Below are 27,221 nucleotides of genomic sequence, written 5' to 3' on the forward strand. Positions count from 1 at the left end.
CCTCTCCATCTTGTTACTCCTTTTTCACAGAAGAATGCTGCCATAGATGCTGTCACTGAAAGAAAAAGTTACAAGAGCTTCCTCCTAGAATAGGTTCAATTTAGCTTCAGCGTACTAGTGCAAAGAACATATTGCAACACCGTGGTGGCCTGTTTTTCTGGCCTTTATTAATCCAGAAACCTTAATAATGAACAACATTTGTGTCATTGTCTACACAAATTTAATTTGTTTATGCAGCAGTTCAGTTAATCCTGCAATCTGCTTTTCTCAAATGAGGACAGATAATGGAGACACCGTTCTTTACAGGTCTTCAGGCTTTTAAATTCTGATAAAATCAGGATTCTTCACTGGGTCTTGCCACAGCTCTGAATTAAGCCACTTTAAATGTAATTACTGAAGCTGGCTGTACATCAGGAACATCCATTAAAAGAATTGATTGACCATGCTGTTACAGGAGGCATTTTATGAACAAACGATCATGATGGGTCCAGAACTGTAATTTATAAAGGCAAAAAAGCAGGTAAATACTTTATTAGTGGTTAATGAGAAGTTCACAAGATAACTAAATTTCTTCTTTTTTAACCAGCTACTTCAGGGAACCTTGGTCCATGGCCATCTATCATGATCGGTTTATTGATCTCAAGAAGGAGCTGCGCCAAACCCTGATGTCAGAGCAGGTAAGAAAAATGACTGGCGAGTACATTTTATTATTTAGGTAATTTGTTAGTGTTGTTCATTTCAGTTTCTTCTCCCATCTTTCTCCTAAAGCTTTACGTTTCAGTTTAGCTAATTCCTCTGGGAAACCTGAGCAGATCCTATAGCCCTTAGCTGGGTGGGTTCACCAAGCACACAGCATATTGTTCAGTTCCCTTATTTGGGCGTATTTTTAAAATTTGCCAATATAACTTTACATTGCTTTGTTTTCCTTCACAGCATTTTTGCATTACACGTGCAGTTTAGTACAAGTACCCAGCAGAATCCAGAGGCTTTATTGTTCAGTTATCCCCTTTTTTTATTAATGTTACTTAATACAAACACACTTCGGGCCATCTTAAACCTGTCTCAGCTGAGCCTGTGAGAAGTAGATTTTCCAACATCTACCCATAGGGAATGGCTTTTCTAGCTGAAAGAGTGAAAGCAACTGGCTTTTCAGTGCTAAGTGGATTTCCTGAGCAAGGATGAAATTAAAATGGTTGCTAATGCTGTTTACAGCTTTGGCCTTAGTACCGTAGTCAGAGGCATAAAGTCTCAGCAGCCTGCAACTTCATCTGCTCAAAATCCAAAGCCCACCGTGCCCCACAAAAAGAACTGCTAACTGCAAATGGTTCCAACAACCCCAAGAACTGCCTCCCCTACCCCCTGATGAATTTCTGGCTGATCTCTCAAACGTAGCTTGCGGTCTGGATCGTGGTACTTCCGACCTGCAACTTGGGACCCAGTTTGCCTTCTTTCTCCTCATGCTGCTTTTGCTTTTGTTTAACGCAATGGAATTCCGTGCCATGGCAATATTGTTTGACTATTCACTTGCAACAGTTTTTAACTGTGCAGCAAACAATCAGAATCGACTGTAAATGGAGGCAGGGTGACAAAAGGACGGGATGTTGTGTGGACTGTAGCACACCCATTTCCATGGCCCAAACTGGTGCCCTGTTGTGGGTCACAGCTGTAGCCGCACAAATGCTCGACCCCCGCCTCCTCCCAGAAGGGCTAGATGCAATTTTCCTCCTATTGTCATGATACAGAAAGCTCCTCAGTGCGGTTTTACTTTAGATTCTCTTGGAAGACATCTATAAAAGGACACAAAATGAAATTCTGTGCAGAATGGGAGGCCTGATGGGAAGTGTTTCTCTTGCCGTCACACAGCCACATTTCGCATGCTGTTAAAATGTGAACATCCTCAGAGAAAGGGGAATTGGTGTCCCACAAATTAGAGGCTCGCTTGCCTTACCCTTTTCTTGTTGCCGTTGTCCTGCCACACACAAATAGTCTCACTGAACAGACTGAAAGCATCTCTGTGAGTCAGAATTGCTTACATGAACAAAGATGACGGCATCTGCATCTGAATGCAGATTTGTTTTGTATTTTTATTTGGATTTTCTTCACGGTGATTCTAACTGTATTTACTAAGTGTCACGTTTATGCTTTCCTTGGGTGTTCCTTCTGGGCACATTGCCAAACACATAGCAGGTACTATGCACTTAGTGGAATGTATCTTAAATGCCCTGGGATTGGTTCTTATTTCTATATGGAGCGAGAGACCTGCTGTCTTTGCTTCCTGTTGCTCATATTCCAGGCTCGCTTCAGCACACAGATAAACTAGTAATGAAATGTAAAAAATGAGGGAACAATACACCTTTTGAAAGAGATGTTTAAAAACTGTGAGTGCAAATACGCAGAAGTCAGACATTTCTGGTTACCGTTTCCACAGAAACTGGCAATGGTCTCATGCATTTAGGGATAGTATTTATGGAAATGGTCACTACTAGTAAGAAAGATATGCCTAGAAAAGCCCGTTGCAGCTGGGCCAGGGACTGCGTCTTCAGCCTGCACATTGAAATTGGCATCCTGATGCAGCAGCCGATGTAGGCATGACTCTTGCACAGGATACTCTTGTCCATTGCTGAAAGCTGAGCTACGGCGCGGGGAATGTTTACCCTTTCACAGGCTCACAAACATGTGTTTATTTCAACATGCAGCGCTCCAGCAATGCAAACATGCAGATGGTGGGGCTGGGTTTTTGCACCTACATCAGCGGGGAGTACGACAGCAAGCAGAGGGCACACGTGCAGCACGAGATGCTCTAGAAAAGGCACTTGTCCTCAATAAAAAATAATGGTCTAAATCTCACATTGCAGCTGGGGTTGCTCTGAGAAGGCCCTTTAAAGCAGCCATAAGTTAGGTGGGGCGGGGGGCTCCGGTGCATGCTCGGAGCCTGCCCCAGACCGGCGAGGTCTTGCAGTTCCGCGCAAATGCTGCATCGGCGGCCGCTGACTGTGTGGGTAACTGCGGGAGGGACAAGCAACCGAGGCGGTGCCGGCGGAGTGGGGAGCTGCCCGAGCTGGTGGCCGCGCCTGCCTTGCCTTCCCCGGGTCGGGGAGAGGTTCCCCGCCGGAGCTCCCCTGGCCACGGGGTGGGCTCGGTGCCACCGGTGCGAGCCCCTCCGCCACGCGTCTCACACCCGACACATCTTCCCCCCCCCCGCCGGTTTCGGTCCCTGCCGCTACACGTGCCGTCTTCGGTGCGCGTCCCGGGCCGGCGTCTGACGGATCTGCCTTGCAGGTGCCCGGGCTGCCCCCCGCCGCCGAGCCGCCCCCGGAGGACCGGGCGGAGCAGAGCCCCTGTCCGCCGCCGCTCCGGGAGCCCGTCCTGCGCTTCCTGCGCCGCCACCGCGCCCGCCTGCCCGCCTACGCCCCGGCCAGCGGCCCCGGAGCCCCGCCGACGGCAGGTGAGGCAGCGCGGGGCCCGCTCGCGTGAGGCGGCGCCGGGCTGAACGGGTCCGGGGGGGCCGTTGTGCGCCCCGACGGGGCGGGGGGCAGCGTCACCCTGGGTTCGCAGCCCCGGTGAGGAACGGGCGGGGTCTCGGTGTGCCGCCCCGGTGGGGAACCGGGAGGTCTCGGTGTGCGCCTGGATGGGGGCAAGGAGGGGGTCTCGGTGCGCAGCCCCGACGGAGGGGCGGCGGCGCGTGCCCGGCGGGTCCGCAGCTGTATGCTAATGCCCGGCGGGCCGCCCCGCCCCGCGGCACGCCTGTCCCACCGGGCGGGCGGGGGGGCTGCGCGGCCAGGGCGGCCCCCCACAGCCCCCCCCGCGGCCCGGCCCGGCTCGCTGACGAAGCGCGCGGCAAAGCGGCGGCCCCCGGTGCGGGCGATCCCCCCCCCCCCCCCCCCTCCCCTTTGTGCCGCCCGCCGGGAGGGTCGCGCAGCTTTATGCTAATGAGGCGCACAAAGGCGGCGAGCGGGGCCGCGCGGGGGGGGCCGCGGTGGCGGGACCGGCGCTCGCTCGCGTGCCGCCCGCGTGCCCCGCCGCCCCCCACAAAGGCGCGCGGGGCCGGCGCGGGGGAGGGGGTACCCCGTGGCCGGCCGGCTGCTCGCAGCGGGGGGCGCCCCGCTTCCCCCCCGCCCCGCCACCACCTGCGACGCGCGGAGCGGCCCGGCACCCCCCCCCCCCCCCCCCAGCCCCGGCGGGCGCCCCGCGCCGCAGACAAAGGGTTAAGGGGGAGCGGGGCCGCGGCCCGGTGCTCGCCCCGCCGCGCTGCCCGGGGACCGGCCGCGGCACCGGTGCCGCCGCCCCCTGGCGCATCGGGGAGCGCTCGCCCTCGCGTCCCACTGCGGCCGGCGGCGACCGGCGGCCCCGCACACAGCCCGCTTCGCCGTGCGGCCGCCGTGCCGCGCTTCGGACGGAGCCCGCCGGCCGAGCCCCCGGGCCGGCCCCCGCGGGAGAGCGGGCAGCACGGCCCGGGGCCAGGGGGTGCGCGCGGACCCGCGGCGGGCGCACGGCGTGTAACAGGGCCGCCCGCCGCCCCGGCTTCGTCCTTCCCGCCGGGCCAGAGCCCCGGCTCGGCCTCTGACGCCGGAGCGGGCCGCCCCGGCGCCCTCCCGACGGCACGGCCGCCGCTCCTCGGCCCGCCGCGGCAGCCACTTTGCCAGTCCCCCGGGGCCGGGCCGGGCCGGGCGGCGGGGCCGCGGCGCGCGGGCGGGGGGGCCGTGGCGGCACACAAAGGCCCGCGCGTGCCGGGCCGGGCGGCGGCGCGGGGCGCGGAGCGTGCGGGAGGCGGGGCCGGGCGTGTGCCGCCGCCGGGGGCCGGGCGGGCGGGGGCTCAGGTGCACCCGCTCCGCCCGCCGCCGCCGCCCGCCGCGGCGCCGCTGATTGGCCGGTCCCGCCGCCGCCGGGCCGAACAATGGCCCCGGCCCGCTTAAAGGCGGCGGCGGCCGCGCCGCGGGCAGAGCGAGCAGCGTGCGCCGCGGCCGCCGCCGGCGCGGAGGCGGCGCGAAGATGCCCCGGGGCTTCCTGGTGAAGCGCAGCCGGCGGCCCACCCCAGTCTCCTACCGGGCGCGCTGCTGCCGCGACGCCGCCGGCCCGCCGCTCGCCGCCGCCCCGCCGCCCGCCTGCCCCGCCGCCCCGCCGCCGCGGGACTCGCCGCGGGACTCGCCGCCGGTGCCGTTCGGGACGCCTGATGCCGCCGTGCAGGCGCTGTACAGCCCCACGCGGCCCGTCAGCAGGGACAAGTACCTGGAGCGCGGCTTCAGCCTGGGCTCGCCCGTCTCGGCCGAGTCCTTCCCCGCCCCGGCCGTGCCCGGCACTATGGACCCGCTCCTCTTCGCTCCGGCCGACCTCAAGTTCTGGGCCGCCGCCGGGCCCGCCGAACCGCCCGGCGGAGCCCCCGGCGGAGCCCCCGCACCACCCGCCCCGGCCGCGCCGGCCGCCCCGGGCCGCCCGCCACCCGCCAAGCGCCCGCCGGGCGCCGCCGAGCCCGGCCGGCAGAAGGCTCCGTCGGGCAAGAAGGCGAAGGCGATACGCAAGTTGACCTTCGAGGACGAGGTGACCACGTCGCCCGTGCTGGGGCTGCGCATCAAGGAGGGCCCGGTGGAGGCGCCGGCCAAGGCGCGGGGCGGCTGCGCCCGCCCGCTGGGCGAGTTCATCTGCCAGCTCTGCAAGGAGGAGTACGGGGACCCCTTCGCGCTGGCGCAGCACCGCTGCTCCCGCATCGTGCGGGTGGAGTACCGCTGCCCAGAGTGCGACAAGGTCTTCTCCTGCCCCGCCAACCTGGCCTCCCACCGCCGCTGGCACAAGCCGCGCCCGCCCGCCACCAAGAGCGGCCCCGAGGCGGGCCGGGCGCCGCCGGAGGAGCCGCCGAAGGAGGCGGGCGGCAGCGGCAGCGAGCGGGACACGCCGAGCCCCGGCGGCGCCTCCGAGGCGGGCTCCGAGGAGGGGCTCTTCGAGTGCCCGCGCTGCGCCAAGCGGTTCCGCCGGCAGGCCTACCTGCGCAAGCACCTGCTGGGCCACCCGGCCCCCGAGCCCGCCGGCGAGGAGCCGCCCGCGCCGCCGCCCGCCGAGTGCCGCCTCTGCCCCGTCTGCGGGGAGACCTTCCCCAGCAAGAGCAGCCAGGAGCGGCACCTCCGCCTGCTGCACGCCGCCCAGGTCTTCCCCTGCAAGTACTGCTCGGCCACCTTCTACAGCTCGCCCGGCCTCACCCGGCACATCAACAAGTGCCACCCCTCCGAGAACAGGCAGGTCATCCTGCTCCAGGTGCCGCTGCGCCCCGCCTGCTAGAGCCGCCCGTGCCTTCCCGGGGCCCGGCCCGGCGCCGGGGCCGCTCCCGCCGGGGCTGCCCGGCCGCGCTGCGGGCTCGCCGCACCATTAGCTTTAATACGGCTTGTGAACTGCTGGAATCTGGCTTTACGTTTCACCTTCCCGGGGTCTCGGTTTGTGTTTTGTTGCTTTGCTTTGCTTCGGTTTCATGGTTGGTTTTGGTTTGGGTTTTCTTCCCCGGTTCGTTTCGTTTTGGTTCGTTCGTTCGTTTCGCGTTTTATGTATCTGTGAACAGATCAAAGCGCTTGAGGAAGAAACGAGAAATTTCCTTTAGTATAGCCACAAATGCCTTGACTCTGCTGTTGATGGTCTCCAGAAAATGCTGTAGAAACTGCCTTAACTGTGACATGCCAACTTTCTGTTTTCGTTTTTCCCTTTTAAGGTAGCTGATGAGTTGACTGTCTGTATATGTTGGTTTGAGTAATTATGTTATTTATTCGTTATTTATTTATATTAATTATGAAGATTGATATTATTTGATCACGGATATTCTAATGCGCCTTTTTTTGTCTCCCCCGCCTGCCATTTCACTGTGCGTTTTAGAGGATCTTTTTTTCTAAAGGGATCTGCTAAAAAGGTTTTAACTTTTATACCTAGAATAACACATGATCTTAACCATTTTATCTTGTGCAACTGACAGCTCTTACTTTTAGATGCAATCTCTTTTTCTACACACATTATTTTCTTAACTGTTAGCTATTTATAGAGTGCTTCGATAGGACTGTTTCAACTGTATAATTATTTACTATTCAAATAAAATATTTTCAAATTCAAGCGTTCCCCTGCTGCCTCCTGCTTCTGCCTGCTGGGCTGGCCCCGGGGGCGGGGTGGGGGGGTGGGATGCTGGGGCAAGGCTCTGGGCTTCGGCTGGCAGGGTGCCGTACTAGCCGCCAGCCTGCTCTGGACCTTTTGATGAGATTAATTAAGGGGGGGTGGGGGGAGAAGAGTAGGGCGAGGTGTGCCTGGTGCTGGGGAAGAAGGCTGCCCCCCCTTCGTGAAGTGAAGCGCTGGGGCCGCTTCCCTGCGCCGCGGGCTGGAGCCTGAGCCTGGCCCCGGGCCTGCCGCTGTCCCCAGGTGCTGCTGCAGGGAATAGTTGCGAGAGACTTTATGGGGACCTTCCCAGGAAAGTGTTGCAGGGAAAACACGAGGAGGGGGAGCACCTTTGAAGGAGAAGTGGAAAACTCAGGGAAATCCTTGTATGTGGGAGGACACGCTATTTACTTGGGTGGCTTTCTCTTGTGCTTGGCACTCTTGATCTGTGGGGTTACGGGGCTCTCGAGGAAAAGCTGCTGTCCTGCAGCTGTCAGTTGTGGAGGCTGGTGTGAAGAAGGCTGAGCTTCTGCTTGCCTTGTTTCAAAGCTAGGGCCCAATCCTGCCTGGTCCCACTCTGCTCTGTGGTGGGATTTCTGCAGTGTCCCTCCGTAATTCCAGGGTTTTGGCCAACCCGGTGTGCTGGGGCTCCTCACTGGAAAGGGGGAGCGTGCCAGTGTGTGAAAAAACCTCACAGGGCAGTGACTGAGGCAGGGGGAAACCAGGGTGCGGAGAGCCCTGGCTCACCCTGTGAGAGGGGTGGCAGATCTGGCCCATGGCAGGGCTCTGTGTAGGACCTACCAGGTCCCAGGAGTGGTTTAAGGAGCAGTTTGGCTTGGGGTCATCGGCCCTGATGTGCGCAGGTGCCCCATGACTTGTGTCTGTAGGTGGGAATTGCACGGGTTTGGTCAAAAAGTAGGTTCTTAGTATTTTTTTGGCAAAAATGGTTACAATGTCAGCATAAGCAGGGAAGATGTATGCTGGGTCAGTGAAACCTCTCTTGCAGGTGCTGCAGCACAGCTGTACAATCTCTCCCTTTACCAGCAGGAGAAGCCACGGAGCCAGCCTCATGGCATGCAGCTCTGCAGTGTGGCAACCCCAAGCGCAAATACCCAGTCACGCACCGGTGTGTTAAGGGCCGAGCGTGGTCTCAGAGGTCTTGGCTTGGGTGTTCTGGCATGGCCTGTCTCGGGGCTGGTAATGCTGCTGAGGCTTTTGCTCACTGAAAGAGGTTTCCAGCCTGTTCTGCCACGTTCACTCACCTAAAGGCTCTCCTCTGAGGGACGGCTACTTTGCTGTGGGAAAAGCAGGTGACCTTCTGGAACTTCCCGCAGGAAATGTCTGAATGTTTTTTGATAGAGAAAAGCTTCTGGAGAAAGGAAATCTTTCTAGAGAAAGATTTTTTTTCTTTTTCTTCTTCTTGTTCAGTCAGGCTAAAAAGCACCAGAGCCAGTATGCTCCTGCTGCCTTGATTCCTGGGAAAACCAACTTTGTCGTACCAGGAGTACTTCAGGTCTAGGTGAAGCTGTGGGTTTAACTGTAAATTGATAACACTGAAAAAGAGATTGTGGCCTCAACAGTCTGAGAGATAAGTGTGGTTTTGCTTTTGCCAGGTTCCCTGGCCTCGGAAAGTCCCAGGTGCTGGGCTGTCAGAGCCTGGGGTTTCACAGCTGTCGGTGGGCTGGGCAGGACGCTGTCCCTGCTCGTACAGAGCAGGAGCTCCCTGAGGGGAGCTGGCCAATGCACGTGGCTGTCATCTTGGGCCACTGGACACTACTGCTTCCAGACTGGTGTCTGGCACATCCTTCAGAGACTCCCAGAGGCTCCAGCCGTGTCTTCACAGCAGTGCTGAAACTGCTGAAACCTTTGCTCTAAGCCTGTGGCACCAGCAGGCCACAAAACAACTGCTTCATGTTGGTATTGATTTCCCAAGAGTCAAGTGAAGTCATGCCTGTCCCGGTAGGAGTCAGATAAAATCTCTTGGGGGTCAGGAGAGTTTCCTGGGTTTGTAGAGAGCTGTCAGGGTAGCCATCAGCACCCACGCTTCTGCATCTTCTGCTGACGGGAACATACATGGCAGCAGAGAATGTGGTTAGCAGAGGCTCGCATTCTTGTGTCTTGGGGAGGAGTAAGGAGGGGTGACACGGGAGTGCTTTAGAAACTGGGCTCCGTTCACAAACACCCTGTAAGCAAGGGGAGTTGTTCTTGGAGTCACCGGGCTACAGCAGCCTTGGCACAGAATGCTGCTGGGCCATCCACGCCGCATCTCTCCTTGCATGGCTGCACCGCTGCAGGGCTTTGGGGAAATGAGTATCGGAGTCAGTACGAGTGTGAGGCACCAGCTGCTTGAGGGATTTGACGGGGAGCGATCAGCGTCACTGTCCGTGTCTCTTGCAGCTCTGGCAGTGAAGGGTATCGTGCTGCCACCACTCAGGGCAAGCCTCCTTCGGGCAGCGTTTTGGGGAGGGATCTGTCCCTGCCCCGCACCAGCTTGCCCCAGCGTGCTCCTCCCCGGTGCTGTCCCACCGCCCGGGCCCTGGCACAGGGCTGCAGCCCGGCCCTCCTCTGCCTCCACCTCTGTGCCCGTCAGACCCTCAAGCCACTTTTAGCTCGGTGGACGCACTGAGAGCTGAGCAGCATGACAGAACCCAGACCTCGACTAGCGCTGCTTGCAGCAGCTTCTGGGAATGCAGGTGTTGCCTTTTTGGTGCCATGTTCTCACCATCCGGCAGCACAGGCTGGCCAGCGCTGTGCAAACAAAGCCTCCTGCTGTCAGCTAACAAATCAATTTGCTGATGACTCTCAGCAGGAACAGGTTTGGGCCCCACGGAAAATGCTGATGCTACCCCAAATGTGATACGATTTCCAATACTGGGAGGCAGTTGGCGTGCAGGTAGAGAGGCTGCTCACTCTTTGTGCGCTTGGGCAGAGATGTTTACCCAGTTTGCAGACCGCTGGAGCCTTCCTTCTCACCTCTCTGAGCACACAAAGAGCTGAACACATGGTCTGAAACGGATTGTTTGCAAACTGAAAGGAACCAGGGAGATTAATTACAGGAACCTGCAGGGTCCTAAAAAATGCAGCTCAGAAACCATCACTGAACCGCGGGTGCGGGGCTGGCGAGAGGCTGGGAAGAGCTTTTCCTCTTGGCGATGTCAGTGCCAAGTGCTGCTGCTAGCAGAGGAACAGTGTCTCTGATGCCGCTTCTTGAGTGTAGGTTTTTAACAGTCTTTGGTATCAACAGCATGGTCACTGGCAGCTGTCAGTGCAGTAGGTGCCTTGCTTGGGTGACTCGCTGAGACACAGCTGGGCATGGCCAAAGGTTTTGGGGCGCGTGGCTGTGTGGCAGGAGGGAGCCTGGCCTTGCTCTGCATCTTCTGGTTTGTGTCATGGGCTGGCAGTGGGGCTTTTGCTTTGGGTGTCAGGCCTCTTTCCCATGCAAACCTGTTCAGAAACCTGTGTCGCCTTTCATGAGCTGGTGGCTGGGAGAGTGGCTCAAGTTGCTGCAAGCGTTTCTGCCCGTCCGTCCCTGGCGGGGCATGCAGTGCCATGATGCAGAGTGCTATGGGGTGCTGCAGCGTGCCGTGGGGTGATGCAGGGTGCCATGGGGTGATGTGGAGTGCCACAGGGTGATGTGACATACTATGGGGTGATTGCAGAGGGATGTGGGGTGCCACACGGTGCCACATGGTGATGCAGGATGGTGTGGGGTGCCGCAGGGTGGTGGTATCAGCATGTCTTCTGCCCTGTTGCCCGCCTGTGAGGGTGCTGGGTCCTGGCAGGCATTTCGGGCCAGTGCGGCTACTGCTGCAGCTGCGTGGCAGGGCGAGCTACCTGGGGCAGCCAGGCATCACCCTGTGGTGGAGGAGCAGGGTGCCTGGGCTGCCTGCATTTTGTGCATTGCACTCAAACATCCCAAATCCTTCCATGCAGATAAAAAGCCTCATTACAGCTTTTAATGGTATTAATTAAATTTAGTTTACAGTCCACATAACAGAGGTCTGCTTCGTGGAAACATCTGATATGTTAATCGGAGAGATGGCCAGGCCAGGCGCGGCCTTTCATTGCGCAGGGCTGTCCGGCCGATACAGGCTGCAGGGCAGGGCACTGCCGAGCTGTTTTGAAAAGAAAATCTTACTCAGTCAGAGGGCACGGCTGAAAAGATACCTAATGCCTAGCAAAGGCACAAACACTCGGGCTGATATTCTGGCCCCAGCTTCTGGTTTCGCTGCTCTCATCAGTGCGGGGCTGGCTGGAGTGGGGTGGCACGGCTGGGGCAGCGCCAGTGGCATGGGGACATTTCGCAGTACGTCCTCCCAGTGTGGCGGCCTGGGCGTTGTTTTTAACAGCCATCCGCCCGCTCCCATTACATCACCAATTGCTTTTGGGAAAGAGTCACTATTTTCAAATAATACTGACCTCTCCTTGCAGCCGTGAAGGCAAGGGAGCGTAAGGGCCAGGCGGGTCCCCATGTGCCTCCCGCACCTCGCCCCAGCCTGGGCTCACCGCGGGTTTGGGCCAGCGGCACTCGGCACACCTTCCCCCGGGCGGTGGGGACACCGAGGCACCGCAGCCGTGCCAGCCTGCCCGTGCTGCGGCAGGACGGCGGGGGCGATGCCCACCCGCACCACTGCTGTGCCCCGGCTGCCGCCCTGCGTGCTGATGTGACAGCCCCTTCCGTGTCACGGGCAGGTGTCGCAGCGACGGGCTGAGAGAAAACGGAGGGGAATTCCATACGGACGCATGGCGCGCTGGCCCACAGGGCTGGCTTTTAGTTGCACACACGAAATACAGAACTTATAATGTGTAATAAATTATAATCCTACATACAGCAAATATATAAATTACAGTCCTTTTATATCAGTATATTTTATATACATTATAAGTATACTTCATAGTATGTAGTACAGTGTATGATATATTACACATAAGACATCATATCGGTGTATAATATGCGATACCTCATATAATCTTATAAATTATATAGTGTCTGTTATATGGTCCATATTAAATGCATTATATACAATATATTACATATGCATTATATATCATTGATACATTATCAGTATTCATGTAGTGAAATAATACTTACAGAATCTTTTATTAGCTTTGTGGCCATAATTTGTATACTATGGAGTACAGAGTGCGGTATCTAATGCACTCTTGTGTAGTACATGTATACAGGCAGATCTAGGTTTTTGTATAGGTGCGCATATGTATGTGTACCTATGTATATAATACATACATGTTTAGCATGGGCTGTAATCTATAGTATTATACACTGTATTGTACATTGTGGATTGAAGATGCTATGATGTATATTATAGATGCATTATGCAATATATAGTATCATGTGTTACATATTCATTATATAATCAATTACATAGATTATTCATACGTTGCTGAGATGATTTATTTAATTTTCTTATATAATTTTAAAAATAAAAATATACTGTATATATATTATGTCTACAACATTACAGTGTATAATACTATAAACTTTATACTAGGTATGCGTCCATATGTATATATACCTATACTATGTATAAATAATATATAGTATTTGTGTCACCTGTAACCCGTACTTTTATAATCTTAATAAATGTTATGAGTATTTAAAACCAATATTAATGTATGAATAATATACAATATATTATGTAGTGCATATATAATATACTGTACATTGTATAATGTATATCAGTTATGTGCATTATATAATCAATAGAGTATATTGTGTCTGTTATGCTTATTATAGTATTATAATATACATTATGTCCATGTATAATGCCTCTAATCTATACTATACCTACTATATATGGTGAGGCATAATGTAACACACGGGCCGTACGAGGCGGTGCCGGGTGCGGGCGGTGCGTTCCCAGCACCGTGTACCGGGTTGTGCGCGCCGGGGGGCGGGGGCGGCCCCGGGGGCTCGTGCTCGTTTCATTCCGGTTTGTTGTGCGCTTTTGGCGTCAGGGCGCCTGCGGCCGTCCCGTCCCGTCCCGTCCCGTCCCGTCCCGCTGCGGCCACCGGCCGGCGGCGCGGGCACCCCCGGGCCGGGGGGGAGGGGCAGGGGCACTCCGCGCTCCCGGCTTGCGGCTGTGGGGCAGGGACCAGGGGGGTTGGCTGAGCCCCCCGCCCCTGCCCCAGCCCCTGCCCCAGCCCCAGCCTTGCCCGGCCCCTGCCCCTGCCCTGCCCGGCCCGGCCCGGCCCGGCCCGCCTGGGGCCGCCCCGCCCGGGTCACGCCGGCTGGGGGCCGGGGCGCCGATCGCCCCCCGCCAGTGACCGGCCCCGCGCCCCGCAGCGTGGCGCCCTGGGACGGGGCCGCGCTGGGCACCGCCGCGGGGCTGGGCGGCGGGGGGGGCGCCCTAACCGCGCCGGGACCCCCGGCCGCCCCCTCCCCGCTCCCGGGGTTTGCTACCCCAGTCCCGCAGAACGGCCCGAGCTGCGCCCGGGCCCGGGTCCCCACGGCGAGTGCGTGGGAGACGCGTTCCCAGCGCCAGCTCGGTGTGTGAAGTTATTTCTGCAGCTGGAGAGATGCGGGGCTGTACCCGGAGCTGTTTGGATTAATTCTCCATTTCAGACTAAAGCACCTGAAAGCAATTTAAGACAACTCTGTCCTCTCTTTTTGGCAAAGGAACAGACATTTCCAAGGGTCTTTTCCCACTGCCAAATAATCCCATTGCATTCCCACTGGCATAAGCGGGGGGTAATGTGTAAGCACCCCTGACATAATTATGACTGAGAGCACAGACCCCCCTCATTTTCTTAAGTAATGTCTCCACAGAGTGGAAAATCACCATCGGAGACATTTGTTTTTAATGTTCATGCAAATGGCCTAGCAATAAGGCATTACACGGCTTAGAAAGGGAAGCCTTGTCATCACGTGTTTCTTGGAATGAATAGTATATAAATAATGTCTTCTGAGCTTTCCTTAACGGTCTGTAATTACTATTAACAAACTGCTGCAAGCTCCTGTCAGTGCGGGCTCTGTGGCTCCTGCACAGCCGGGACGGCCGGTGCTTTGGAAATACTGATCAGCTCCGTGTGCTCCTGCTGCCCGAGTGCTGTAACTGAGGCTCCCGGGCACGAGCGCCACCAGCATCCTACAGCAAAGGACTCTTCGTGGTGGGGAGTGGGACACCTCCTCCCCCAAATGAAGAACGGTCTGTAGCCAGGGGTGAGCCGGGTGCTGGGCAGCATGCTCGCAGGTGGGGCTGAGCGCCCCGAGAGGGACGAGGCTGCCGGAGCGCCAACGGCCCCGACCCGGCGGGTGGGTGCTGCTCGTGGCAGGGGCATCTGCGATGCGGGGGCTGAGACCACCTTAAAAATCTTTTGTTGCATCTCTTTTAGGTGGCCCGCCCATGTGACTGGTGACCAGAGCACAGAACATTCAAGAGCAAAAGAGCGAGCACGGTTCTGCAGCCGACTGATTCTTTAGAAGCAGCAGTTCAGGTCCTCCTGTCTTGCGCTGGAGCTGCTCCTTAGCCATACAGAGGCAATTTTCAGGAGTAGCTTGGCCAAATTCAGCCCAACAAAACCGTTTGGTCTTTCCCTCTCAGTCCATGGCCACTGGCAGCGTGTCCAGGACCCATGCCCCCGTGAGGCGCGAAGGGCAGCGGGAGGAACGCTCTGGGGTGGCCAGAGCTGGGGGGGGCTGTGAACAGCATCGCCGGGGCTCTAGGGCCTCCCGGTTAAGAACACGGTCAGGGCAGTGTGAGGCCTGCGCTCGTGGCTGCCCTGGTTTCAGCCGTGGCGTGGCATTAACTGATGTTCTGCCAAAGAGAACTGGGCCTTGAAGCAGTGTTGCTAGTTACGTGCCCGGCAGCCGCTCCTGCGGCCGCGGTCAGCGCAGCGCTGCCTGCGGGGAGGCCGAACCCACGCCACTGACACCACAGCACCGCCTCAGCACCGGCGTCCCTGGTGCATCCGAACCACCTGCAGCAGCTCGAGCGTGGCCCGGCAGCTGCGGCAGCTCGGCCGGGTGCCGGCAGGCAGAGGGGGCTGCCAGGGGCCGGAGGGCGGCGTGCCTGCCAGCGGCACCTCGTGCCCCGCGGGCGCAGCACACGCCGTGCAGTTACGGCCCTCCAGCGCTCTCTGAAGAATGCCGTTGTGAGCCAAGTTTTATTAAGTTTGTGAGGGGTAACAGAACAGCTTTGTTATCCAGTTCATAGTACGAAACCACAGCTGAATTTTTACAAATTTATATTTTTAGGTTTTTGACATCAGGAAAACAGTATTTCCATCGGTGTTTTAATTCTTCGCTGAATTAGAGATGCATATTGCTCTAACAAGAAAAGTCTCCTTTTATTCAGGGGGATGCCTTTGAAATTACGTCAGACCATTTATTGGATCACTGAGAACAAGACAGCCTCGCCTATCCAGTCCTGAAAATAAAATAAATTAAAATACACATTTTATTTTCTTATTTCCTTTACCAACACATGATCAGTAGAAAGCAAAACCAACACGTGAAGCAGAAAATCAAAATGGCAGTGAAAGCCCTTAGCAAATGAGGCCCCTTCCCAGCAGGACGGCTGCCTTGCCCACATCCCAGCACACCAGCCAGGCTCGGGCTCGGCGCCTCCAGCCCTGCTCTGGGTGCCTCAGGGGAGCTGCCGGCCCCTTGCGCCGAAGAGCCCCGGACACAGAGCCCCAGCGGAGCCGCCTCAGTGTTACTGGCAATATTTAGTGTCCCGTATTTACAGGGCAGTCACGGAGCTGGATGCCGACTCGCAAACAGACGTTCATGTTGACACCAAAGTAGAAGTGCAAAAAAAAATGGTGGCCCAATGGTGCATTTTGCTTTACCAGAAACCAAATCCCCTTCACTTAAACCAAACGACATTAAGTTGAGGTGTGCATGGAAGTGCCAAACAGCAAAAACGAATAAAAAGCGACCAGGCGGCCCAGAGCCAAGGTGAGTTAGGAGGGTGGGAGGGGTCTGACACACCGCTTCAGAAGGGACAGACACTGATCTTCAAAACACCAACAAAATAAAGTTAACGCGATATTCATAGTGCAGCCAGCTCCTCTCCCCGTGCAGGCGCGCCAGGCGGGCACGGCAGCCCCCGCTGAAGGGGGTGCCCAGCCCAGCCCCAGCACTGGCGTGTCCCGCAGCACTCACCGGCTGCTGCTCTGCTGTGCCTGGCCATGCTGGCGCCTTGCTGGAGCTCTGACCTCAGCCCAGCCTGCCTCGTTCACACCGGGGGCTTCCGGCATGTCTCCCATTTCTTTTGTTTTTATAATACGGGGGGGGGGGTTAAGCTCTGAAGAGTTACCACCCCTTGAAACTTAGGACACACATAGACTGAAATACATTTCCTATTGAAAATAACAAGATTTGCTTGCTATACGAAGTGCCAGGAGGACATGGCACATCCTCAGAAGCCTTCGGATTTATTCTATTCTAAGTAGAGATGCTTCAGGTTGCAGACTGTTGCCCTGACGCTGTGTCACAGTGAGGTGGCTACCTGAGAGGTGTGCTGCCTAATTATTCAAACCATGGTGAGAAGCAGTTGTGGCAAATGTGCGGCATTTGCTCTGCAAAAAGGAATTTGGTTATTTTTACTTTTCTTAGTGAGTGGTTCACAGTACACAGCTATCGTGTGCACTATTGCAAATGACACGGCAATCCTGAAGCCAAAGCCGGCGCCAACAAGGAGAGCTTCTGCCTAAGATAAATGCAAAGGCACGAAGGTAAATGGTTGAACCCAGTCAGGGCAGAAGCTTCTGACCGGTCCCTCACACCTGCGCTGGACGCTGCTGTTCTGGCAATCGCACCGCGGCAGCAGCGTGGGCACCCACCAGGCACTGACGAGCCTGGCCCTCTGCTCTGCCGTGCTGGACCGGGCACGACCAAGCGGCAGCTGGAGCAGCTTTGGCTTCAGGATTTTATGCAATAGGTAGTGACATGTGACCCTGAACAAGACACCACGATTAAATAAGATTTTAATGCAGGTGGTGCCACATCGTGCCAGCGGTGGCCTCTTCCTGAATTTCAGATAAAACGACCTCTCTTTTTTGCAAGTGATTGCTAGTTCTTAGCGACATGCACAAAACCGGCACCAGATGGCCAGGAAACAGAAGGGGAGCAGAGGCTGAACGCAGACTGGCCAGTGCCTCCGTCGCTCACCCGCACCCCAGAGGATGGGAACACTTGTTATGTGGCTGGTCATAGGAAAATCTCTAGACAAAATTCCCTAATACACAATTAAGTGTTGACCGGAATGACTAAAGCAACACTCTAAAGCTACATTAAATAACTGGTTTCAGCACTGGTTCATGTCCTCTTGCAGCGTCACCAGTACTTGTGCACAGGTGCTTGGGGAGAAGAAGTGCGTGCTGCCATCCGCCCGATGCCACACCAGCAGCAAGAGCCCGCCGTCGCCTTCACTTGCTTTGTGACTGCAACGATCACATGAAGCGCATGATGATAAGACAGGTGATGGCTGATCGTTGGCCACGTCCATCTGGATGCGAGAACTGCGATTTTACAGAGCAAACCTCTCACCCATCCTCTTCAACATGTGCTCATCCAAACCAGCAAGTTCTACAGTGACAGTAAATACTTTATCTATTTTAAGGTCTCTTGGGTTCCCTCGGCCGGAGTTCTGCTCCCGCAGACCTCAGCTGGAAGACTTGCTGAGAGCACTGGCGGAGCGGCGAAGCTTCCCAGGGACTCTGCTCCTCGAGGCCCGTGGCAGCGCGGGCGAGGTCTGCTCTGCCAGCTCCAGTCCTATTGCCACGGGAAGGTCAGCGCTTGCACTTGTGGTGAGGCAGCCTGGAAAACATAACGGGCAGGGGAAAATAACGCAAGGACAGAAACAGCCTGCGTGTCTTTGCATCAGAACAACTGCAGAAAACGCAGCCCCTCTCCCACCTCCTCTTCCAAATTAATCTTGGGTGTCACTCAGGTGAACCTGACGTTTTATAGCGGCCCAGGCAGCTGAGGAACTGCCACCCTGGCCCTCCCCGCAAAAAAAAAAAGGCATTGCTCTTTGCCGGCTTCCAGGAGAAGCAAGGTGCGGCGGGGCTGCGAGCGGCCAGCAGCGCCCGGTGGGCAGGCGAGAGCCCCCCAACAGCCCCTCCCAGGGGGGCTCCAGCAGCCGCCTGCAGCCCAGCACCGTGCTGGGGAATGGCTGCACCAATCCTGCTCGCTTGACGGGCCAATAAAGCCCACGTAACAGGACTCGAAAAATGTTTGTTTCAAGTGTGTGTTTTATGTAAAACTATTTCTGCTCTGTGTGCCACTACATGGCTCTCCTCTATTTAATCGGCTACAGAGAGCTAGAAATGAGTTTCCACAGCGCAAATGCTTTCATGAAACTCCACCTGGAAGGTATCTTAGACTCCAATTAAAAAAGAATCCTAATTTTTTCCCAACTAGTTCCACTCCTCAAAGAGGACGCTAGGTACCCACCATTGTTGGTGCACTCACGGCCACCATCCAAGACCTTCATTTGTGGGCTGGGGGACCCGGGTGGCTGCAGCAGTGTCTACAAGTGTTTACGCTTTGCTGTTCAACAACATTAAGTTACATCTCGGTTATTGCCCAGGGGCGATTACGACTAGAGGCCAGGACTAAATGGGTTGTCTGAATGAGAACAGATGAGGAGCAGTGATTAAACTAAGAAGTAAATGAATGAACTGAGGTGGGCGCGTGTGCGCAGCTCCTGCCTCTCCCCGGTGCGCCCATAATGGTGCTCGGAGGAATAGGGACACGCATGCTGCAACCCAGCCCTGCTCTTGCTGCTGCAGTTCTGATCTGTCCCAGGGCCCTTCCCCGTGTGCGTGTCATTTCATCAGCTCCCCTGGGGTACGGTATTTTTAAACCATGTCACAATTCTCTACGCATTAACACAAAGGTTTTGCTTGGCGGTGGGGCAGAGGAGCAGCCTCGCAGCCAGGTGGTGTGAGCCTGTGCGGAGGCCGGCAGACGGCCCCCAGCCCACACCGAGGGTCGAGGCCACTGTGGCAGCCCGACCCCTCCCAGCTCCAGGCCGATGGCTGCCTTCTGCAGCACAGACCCTCCCCTGCGCAATGAGCCGTACTTTCACACCACGCCTTTATTTGCTGTTGGTTTGTATAACTGATGACTATAGGGCTACTGTCTTTAATACTCCCTCTACCAGCCCAGGTGACTCTCGAACGCGCAGGCAATGCACCAAGATGCAGGCAGTGCCACAGCTGAGCCACTCACAGGCGGTGGCGCGGCGGGACAACCTCGCTCACGAGCAGGGCGAGCCTTGTCCTCGCGAAACGTGCCAGGACTCGCCTGTGGCTCAGCCAGGTGGAGGGGGCAGCCGTGGGCAAGGTCTCTGTGGGCAGTGAAGCCCCTGGCACTCAATTTACCTCCTAAGGACACAGACCCAAATAGACTCGGCTGCTTTTTCACCACGCAGCTGAAGTTAATTCGGGTATTCCAGACTCCTGCCAAACACGACAGCCCGTCTCACCCCATCAGCGGGAACGGCAGCAGCCCTGCTCTGCACGTTAACAGCTTGCACCGATCCTGTCACTTCTGGGGAGCAATGCTCGGAAACTCCATGGGGTTTGCTGGGCACAGGCAGCATCGCCTTCCATTTCCTCGCGGCAGGGGTTAAAGCTTTGTCCCGGTGCTTTAGCTGACCCTAGATACTTTAGTGACTCGAAGCAGGAACAGAGCAATGCCCAGGTCCCGCTGCAGCCAAGCCCAAAGCACCTCTTGCTCCTCCAACAGTTTGCAAACAGGTGTTTGCATTTCAAAGACAATCTTTACTTACCAGATTTATACTTCAAGACAATTGACTGAAGGGGAAATATTGCATTAAAAAAAGGTGAAAAATATGACTTAGCATGTAAAGACATCTTCCATAAAAAACCTGGAGCTGTCAGTTTGGGATTAAAAACAAAACCTGCAGTGCTGTTCGTGGGGAGAAAAGCGTGGGGGAGGGAAGGGCTGTGAGGGAGATGTTGTACTTTACATTCCTGCAGTTAAGCAGAATGGCAGATGGTCAAAATAATACAGTTTTCACCAAATGGACAAGCTCAAGCAATATTCATGCAAGCACTGAACAATGCATCGCCTGCGCATATGAAAAGCGGGGCGGCTGCGGCAGGTGGGGCTGCAGGGAGGCACACCGCAGCGCAGCATCCGCCCGCCTCAGGAGCCGGCACATTCCTTCAGTCCAAACTTTCTTCTGGCGAGTCCTTAGCTATGCAATCAACCTTGAAGCTCCCCCGAAACCGCCCTGATTGATAGGGAGACAGCAGCTGCAGAGTGAGCAAGTAATAACCACGAAAGATAAAGGCTTTCATACAAATATTATAATTCCACTCGCAAGCTGTCTGGCACGAACTCTAATTACTTGGCTGTCTTGCAAGAGGAGCCTGCAACTTTGTTCAGAGCCGAGGCTCCGCTCGCTCAGCTGCGCTAGGGAGAGAAGCAGGGCTGCACGCAGCCACCGACGCGCTGGGACAGCCAGCTCCACTGGTGTCAAGATGCTTGCGAGAGGCTTAGTTCTTGTTCTTTTTGCAGTGATGTGGGGGAGGTTTTTTTTTCTCTCTTGCTCTGTTCGTTTCAGGTGGTGCACGGGCAATGTGAAATTATAAGTTGCAAAAACCAAGCAGCAGCTCCGTGATGGCATAGTAAATAAAAATTACCAGTTTCTGACTCACAGGTGGACCAGCACAGTGCTTAAAATTTACAGCTTGGCCAACAAACATGTGAAATTTGCAAAAAGGGGGGGAAACTCCGTCAAAAGCTGCCCAGCAGCTCTCTCCTGTAAGTCACGCTGGCTTCTGGGCGAGCGCTGCCATGGAGGTGATGCCACGCAGCTGCCATGGGCACTCGCCACTGGCGGGCCAGGGGGTGTGCCCAGCATATTCCCAGTGGCTGCCCCATCCCTGACCCCGTCCCCGTGGTGCCCTGGCCACAAACACACACGCAGGCGGGCCCAGCCACGACGAAAATGCTTCCCATCGCGGCAGGTGCTGGTGTTGGCTGGGCCCGGCAGCAGCTGCCTGGGTGGGCAGGCGGTGGGCACCCCGTGGGGCTCGGTATGCAGGGACGGGAGGAGATGGGGTGGTGGCAACAGGGACAGGCAGAGACAGACCCAGAGAGCCCCAGAGCCACAGCAGCCGTGCGTTGAGCACAGGAGGAAGAGGAGGAGGAAGAGGAAGAGGAGGAGAGCTGTTAGTGATGAAGTGCAACGCCAGCAGCAGCGAGGCCTGTGGGAAGCATTGCTCTTACCTGCAGCAATTACCATAATGAGACCATTACATATTCTAATCTAAAGGGAAAGAACACAAAATCATATAAGTACAGGAACTGCACACCCATCACGCTCGCACGAAGGCCAGGCCAGCTGCTCGCAGGCACCTAGCACAGCGGCACGGCCGCAGGCGACATGGCAAACTTGGCACACGGTGGGCCCCAGTTGTAAGGGCAACTCACAATACAAAGTACACCTCAATATGCTCAGGGACCTAAAGAGAATCCAGTACCCACAGGCTTTTTCCTTGCCCCTGTTGGTCTCTTGATTGAAAAAACAGATGGAGGAAACGTCGGCAAAAATTGGAATGAATAAACCTCTCCCTTCAGCTTTCACCAGGCTTGCCGATATGGTACGGGGGGACTTCAGCAGCCTCTTAGTTCAGCTGCACTTCCGACGCTGTTCATGGTCACGCAGTTTCAAACTGGGTAAAATCTGAGGCTTCACAGAGACCAAAACCACTGTTGCACTGTAGGCAGGACCACCAGAAGGTGACCACCACATGCAGCACTGGGCCACACAAAGCTCCCATGAATGGTGTCACTTGTGTGTGCAAAACCTCATCCCAGGCAACCATACCCCTGCATGCGAATGAGAGGCACACAAGTGACAGAGCAGATGCCTCCATGGTCTCCTACAGATACAACTGCTTTACGGTGATGAAGGCTCAAGTGTTTAAAATATCTTCCTTGCAGGAGGGGATTAAAAATTCAGTTAGTAATACAGATACAAATATACTTTAAATGAGGAGTTACCTTTCGGAAAGGTAGAGACGAATGGCTTATTTTAGCTTGAATCTACAGAACAGAAAAAATCTGGTTTCTCACACAGCACCAGGACATGTGCTCTAGGAAAAAAGATCTTTTAGCAATTTCTCTTCTCCCCGTGCAGCAGATGGATGCTCCTGAAAGCAAAATAACCCTTTCCCCACCCTTCAGATGTGTACAAGCACAGGAACATTGGTACTGATGATGGCAAAACATCTTGGACATCCTATGGAGAAAACAGGCAGGAACTCTGCCAGGACAGCAGCAGTGCAATGCTGTCATCATGCAGCCAAACTACTGGGGGTCCAACTCCTCACCAAAACTGGCTGAGCCCCCCTCAGGGACACCACGTGCGGAAAACCAAATCTAGAAGCATCTTGTCTGTCAGCTCCCTCAGAGCTGCAGTAACTAATTAGAGGGTTTTTTCCTTCCCCACCAACCCAACCCACCAGAAGGCCCCAGTATCTCTGTGGTTGAAAATCAGCTTTTCAAGTTGACTCTGTGCTCAGCAACAGCACTTAATGTGTACAGCGGGTACCGCTCACGGCTTTACAAGATACGGGCTCCTTACTGATGCGCTGCAAAGCTGCTGAGTTTGCTTTTACGAAGTACAACAGCAAAAAGGGTATAATTTGTGTGTTGCAACGCTACTGATAATTTCATGAAAAAGACAGCAACTCACTGCTGCGAAATTTCCCATGGAAATTATTTGGTAAAAGCAGGTGGTAAGCTACTGCCATTCCCCCTGTGCCTGCCCTTCCCTCACCCCCACCCCCACGTGCAAGCTGGAAAACCCTTTGCGCCTTTAACCACGTTCACACGCGCATTTCAGGGGCTACTACAGAATCCAGAAATTAGGTTCCTTTGGTTTTGACGTGGTCTCTCCAGAATTACTCTGCGCTGTCTCAGAAGCCGGGCACCGCCCCAGGCCCAACCATTTTCAGCGAGGGGCAGGCGAAACCAAACAAACTCCTCCTTGAGCGTGGCTGTGGTCACCCACCCTCACAGCACGCAGGGAAGAAGCAGCATCCCCAGCACTGCAACAGCATTTTCCTTTTCCCTCATTGCCCTTGCTGCCATGGGAGGAACTCATTTGACAAACCAAGCGCAAGGCTATTGCCCTTCCTTGGTAAACTTTTCTATCATATGAGAAAAAGAGAAGAAAAGCAGGTCTTAATGTGGAACCCAAGTGTGTAAAAATGGATTACAACATCACACGTAATGGTTACGGTTTCTGAAGCTTTATACTTGAGAAGACCTACGAAGTTTTCACACGTGCCATGACATACCTCCCCCCCACCCCCCTCAATTAACCTATCAGCCATAACAGGTCTGTGGAAATCTTTGTTTTCTTTCCCAGTAAATGTGAAGGTAATAAAATTCCAGAGAGAATCATAGCAGTAAATCCGCTTAGCATTTTGACATGGTCTGCCTTCCACTCACAAGGACAGGCTCAAAATACAACATAAGCAGCATCCTGAACCTGCATGTTCAGGTGTGTGTGTTTTGAAGAAATTATCACTAAATAAAGCAGTGGCTGTCTTCATGCAAAACCACACGTACTCAACGGTCTGAAATGCAAATACAACCACCAACTGCATCAAGTATGCAGGAGGTCAAATAATTGGAAGTGCACTTACACCACGCAGCTCTTTGCCGCGGTTGGTATGAGCCGTTACACTATTTCGTATTTTGTTGACTGACAGCCATTTAAACCTGCATTTGGTATCTTTCATTTGGCTTATGCCTTTAAGCAAACCCCAAAGGCTACATGGTTCAACCTCAGCAGCAACCTGGAAGAACAGGCGGCTGGCAGCTGGGCAACGGCACAGCACGGCACTTACCAACTATATTTGGAGAGTCTTTCTCCCAGCTGAGTTTACACAGCCCCTTCTCCCCGCTGAACCCACAAAGACGCTGAAGAAAGAAGGGTGCCTGAGCTGACTGCCCTGAGCCCACCCAGCAGCACGGCTCTTCGGAAGGTGTTGGGGGACAGCCCAGGCTGCGCTTGCAGGGCCAGCACAAGCCACCGGCAGTTTCCATACCTGCTTCCCCTGAGCAGGCTGGACCCTAAGTGAGCACCACAGCAGCTGAAACATAGGTAGAGGAGGAGGTTCGCTCCACTCTTGTTTGGCTATGAAAAACAAAAAAAAAAGCAGCGCCTCGAAGAGCTGTAATTGGCGCAGTAAGAATCTGAAACTACAGGTTGATCAAGGGCAGGAACTACCCCCAAAAAAGCACTCCCAGCACAGGTAACGAGTGCTTGACACCATCACGTACCCAGCTTTGATGGTTTTAGAGATTTGGAAATAAAGCCTGAATGTACACATCAAAGTTCTAATTAGTTGTGACTTGGAGCAGCCGCTAATTAATTCTGCATTGGCCAGCCAGCCAGACGGACCACAGCAAGTGTTAGTGGTTACTTCTCCTTTGCAGGCAGGCATGCAACACGCCGTGCAGCGCAAACCACCGCCCCGAGGCTTGGCCTGGGCACCGGCAGCCTGCAGCAGCAGGACGGCACCACACAGGCGCTCTCTGTCACGGCGGCTGCAGGGCTGACATGCCTCAATGCAGAGGAAAAATGCAAAGGGGCCGCATGGCCTGGAGCTTTCTCACAACCTGACAGCTTGAGCAGCTGGAGCTGTCACCCCGCAGAAGAGAGAGGCCCGTCAAGCTAGTATTTTTTCCCATCCCAGCACTGATTGCTAGGGAGGAAGCCTCCCTTGACATCTCCTCTCCCACAGATCGGAGCTGGGAGAGCTCCCTCTGAGACAATCAATTAAATGGAAAAAAGAAAGGGCCCAGGCTGGAAGCCCTGATGTTTCTCTCACCCCCACTCTGCTGCAGATCCCAAGGTTACACCAGGCTTGATGGAGAAGCAGCCCAGCACCTAACACAGCCTCTGGGACAGGTCCGGGCTGTACACCCTCATAGGCAGTGGGCAAAGGGAAAAACTGCTGCAAAGTAATGATGCAACATGCTCACCGTTCTGCAGGGATTTGTCCTCTTCTGAACCAGGCCTGGTGTAAATTTACACCAGACTGTTCAAGTCAGAGGAGCTACAGTGGGTACAGAGCTGATACCACCTAACGATTCATGGTATTTACTATAACTTTGCCCTATTTAATAACAGACCATTTCTAACCCTTACAGGGATGCTAAGATTTTCACCAATTCAAGAAAGTATTTCTCTTTCATGAAAAAAATGCAAAGTATCATACTGTCAGCATGTATAACCTTCGACTTTTTTAAAAACCTAAAGGGTCTGACCGAGGCACGGGGGTGGTCCCATGGTACACTGACGATGTAGGAGGTTCCTTCCTATTCCTTCATAAAGAACTACCAGCAAGGTGTTTAAACTCTTCAGACTGCTAAATGCTTGAGTAGATTAAAAAATCAAGGAACACACCACAGCCTGGAAAAGATTTTCACTCGCTGCCTGAGTCTGAAAGAGCAAAAATGGTGTTTCTGATTTCTAGCGTCGTCTTTCTGACTGCAGGAGGAGGGATGCACTTCCACTCAGTCACTGCTTCATCATTCAGCAAAATTATTATTTTCTTTATAGCATCCACATGTCGTCATAGAAATCATTGTGATTTCTCAGTTCTGCCATTAAAAGACCCAGAAAGTGGATCAGAATTGCTGTGCCGTGTTGTTTGAATACGCTCAAGCAGGTTTCCCTAAGTGTGGAGGAAAGAAGGAGGTAATGGAAAATATGAAATGGGTTTATTCCATTTACACACGCTGAAAGGCATCTCTGGGGAGAAAGGGTAAATTCTGGGTTTCTGCAGAACATCCTCTTTCCTCCTTCATTAAATCAGGTAATTATGCTTGATTCGACTGGAAATTTCATTTGGCACCTTTTCATTCTCTGCTGTCAAGCAGCTACCATGGGCCAAGAGACAATTTCACCAAGCAGGAAAGGATCATCCGCCACCAGGCTCTGCCTCCGTGATGCTGAGATGCAGAGAGCACCTCGGCAAGTTCCTGGGTGAGCTGGTAGCTACCACGGAAGGAACACAGTGATGGGAGACCTCCATATTTCTGAGGCAAGAGTTTTGAGGCTGGCAGTGACAGAGGTGGTTATGAAATGCCATTTCTGCTGACGAGTAGAAATTAGGAGCCACACACATGCAACAGCACGGTGCTGAAAGCCGCCCCGGCGCAGCATCCAGCTGCTGGGCACTGCACCTTCCTGTGGTGGTGAGAACGCCCAGGCAGGTGGCAGCGCTGTGGAAGATGGGCAGGATGGCCACGTGTGGACCACTGATAACCAAGACCAGAGGGGTAAGGAGCACCTCCTGAACCCGCTGGTGCAGCTTCAGGAGCCCTCTGAAGGCAGTCCAAGCAGGCAGCTGGGGCAGGCCGCTAACCCAGCAGTCAAAGATGCTCTAGTTTGCTGAAGATCAGCTGTAAGAACTGTGTGAATTAAACAGAGAGGAGAAGCTGGCCAGGTCCCTGCGCCTCCTCTGAACTCTTCACAGGGGAGGGAGGAAAAAACCCCACAGCAACACCTTGAGTCCTCTTCCCACCCCTCTGCTCCACCTCCTTAAGCTTTTCCTCTTTGTTTACTGCCTGGACAACCTCTACCATTGCAACGTCTGGCACCTACAACTGCACTTTTTCCTTCTCACCTAGAACACCTTGTGATGAGCTCTGTGCTAATGACTTGCCTTCTCGTGCTTCCTTCCACATTTAAGGGCAACACCTGTACTGGAAAAGTAAGGATTCAGAACAGAGGTTCAAGCCGCGTCAAAGCGCCGCGTGTAGCTCCACAGCAGCATCCCGGTCCAGGCAGTAACAATTGCCAGATGGTTTCAGCACTGCCTCTTCTCGCAGTGGAAACAGCTGAGCAGTGGGCTCCTAGCTGCCAGGCTAGTCTGGAATTTTCTAAGTCCCAGTTACTAGAAACTAATTTTTTCAGTTTCAGGCAACACTGTCATATTGATCAAACCCAACACTTGGCATGTGCCGTGTATGCTGTAATGTCGTGGCACAGCTACTCACTTTCAGAGGTGTATTTTTGAAATACTCAGCTCCATCCATCTTCCCTAAAAATATGCAAAAATATTTATAGAGAAGC

At 54.7% G+C, this 27,221-nt stretch overlaps 3 protein-coding genes across 11 annotated transcripts in view; 2 read left to right on the forward strand and 1 right to left on the reverse strand.

Moving 5' to 3' along the window:
• The window catches only part of CFAP61 (cilia and flagella associated protein 61), a 118,590-nt gene extending 103,515 nt beyond the window's left edge, over window positions 1-15,075 (forward strand). For 2 of the 6 annotated variants that reach the window (XM_055816548.1, XM_055816550.1), the window contains 3 exons: window positions 587-677; window positions 3,280-3,445; window positions 11,548-13,192. In XM_055816548.1, coding sequence (XP_055672523.1) covers window positions 587-677; window positions 3,280-3,445; window positions 11,548-11,828 — 538 coding nt within the window. In that variant the 3' untranslated portion in view covers window positions 11,829-13,192. Of the gene's footprint in view, window positions 1-586; window positions 678-3,279; window positions 3,446-11,547; window positions 13,202-14,469 lie in introns of those variants that run through there. The other 4 variants (XM_055816552.1, XM_055816553.1, XM_055816551.1 and 1 more) reach the window with 3 other exon arrangements.
• On the forward strand, window positions 4,747-7,085 carry INSM1 (INSM transcriptional repressor 1). The gene is given in 2 exon segments (XM_055816557.1): window positions 4,747-4,937; window positions 4,940-7,085. Coding segments are annotated over 2 exon segments (1,371 nt in total). The 5' UTR covers window positions 4,747-4,894; the 3' UTR covers window positions 6,268-7,085.
• Window positions 15,076-15,510: 435 nt separating the features above from the next.
• RALGAPA2 (Ral GTPase activating protein catalytic subunit alpha 2) overlaps window positions 15,511-27,221 on the reverse strand; it is a 136,206-nt gene continuing 124,495 nt past the window's right edge. For 2 of the 4 annotated variants that reach the window (XM_055816543.1, XM_055816544.1), the window contains one exon: window positions 15,511-17,899. In XM_055816543.1, the coding sequence (XP_055672518.1) occupies window positions 17,745-17,899 (155 nt within the window). In that variant the 3' untranslated portion in view covers window positions 15,511-17,744. Of the gene's footprint in view, window positions 21,390-27,221 lie in introns of all 4 variants that reach the window. The other 2 variants (XM_055816545.1, XM_055816546.1) reach the window with 2 other exon arrangements.

This window comes from Falco peregrinus, chromosome 11 (assembly GCF_023634155.1).
Source record: "Falco peregrinus isolate bFalPer1 chromosome 11, bFalPer1.pri, whole genome shotgun sequence".
Lineage (NCBI taxonomy): Eukaryota > Metazoa > Chordata > Aves > Falconiformes > Falconidae > Falco > Falco peregrinus.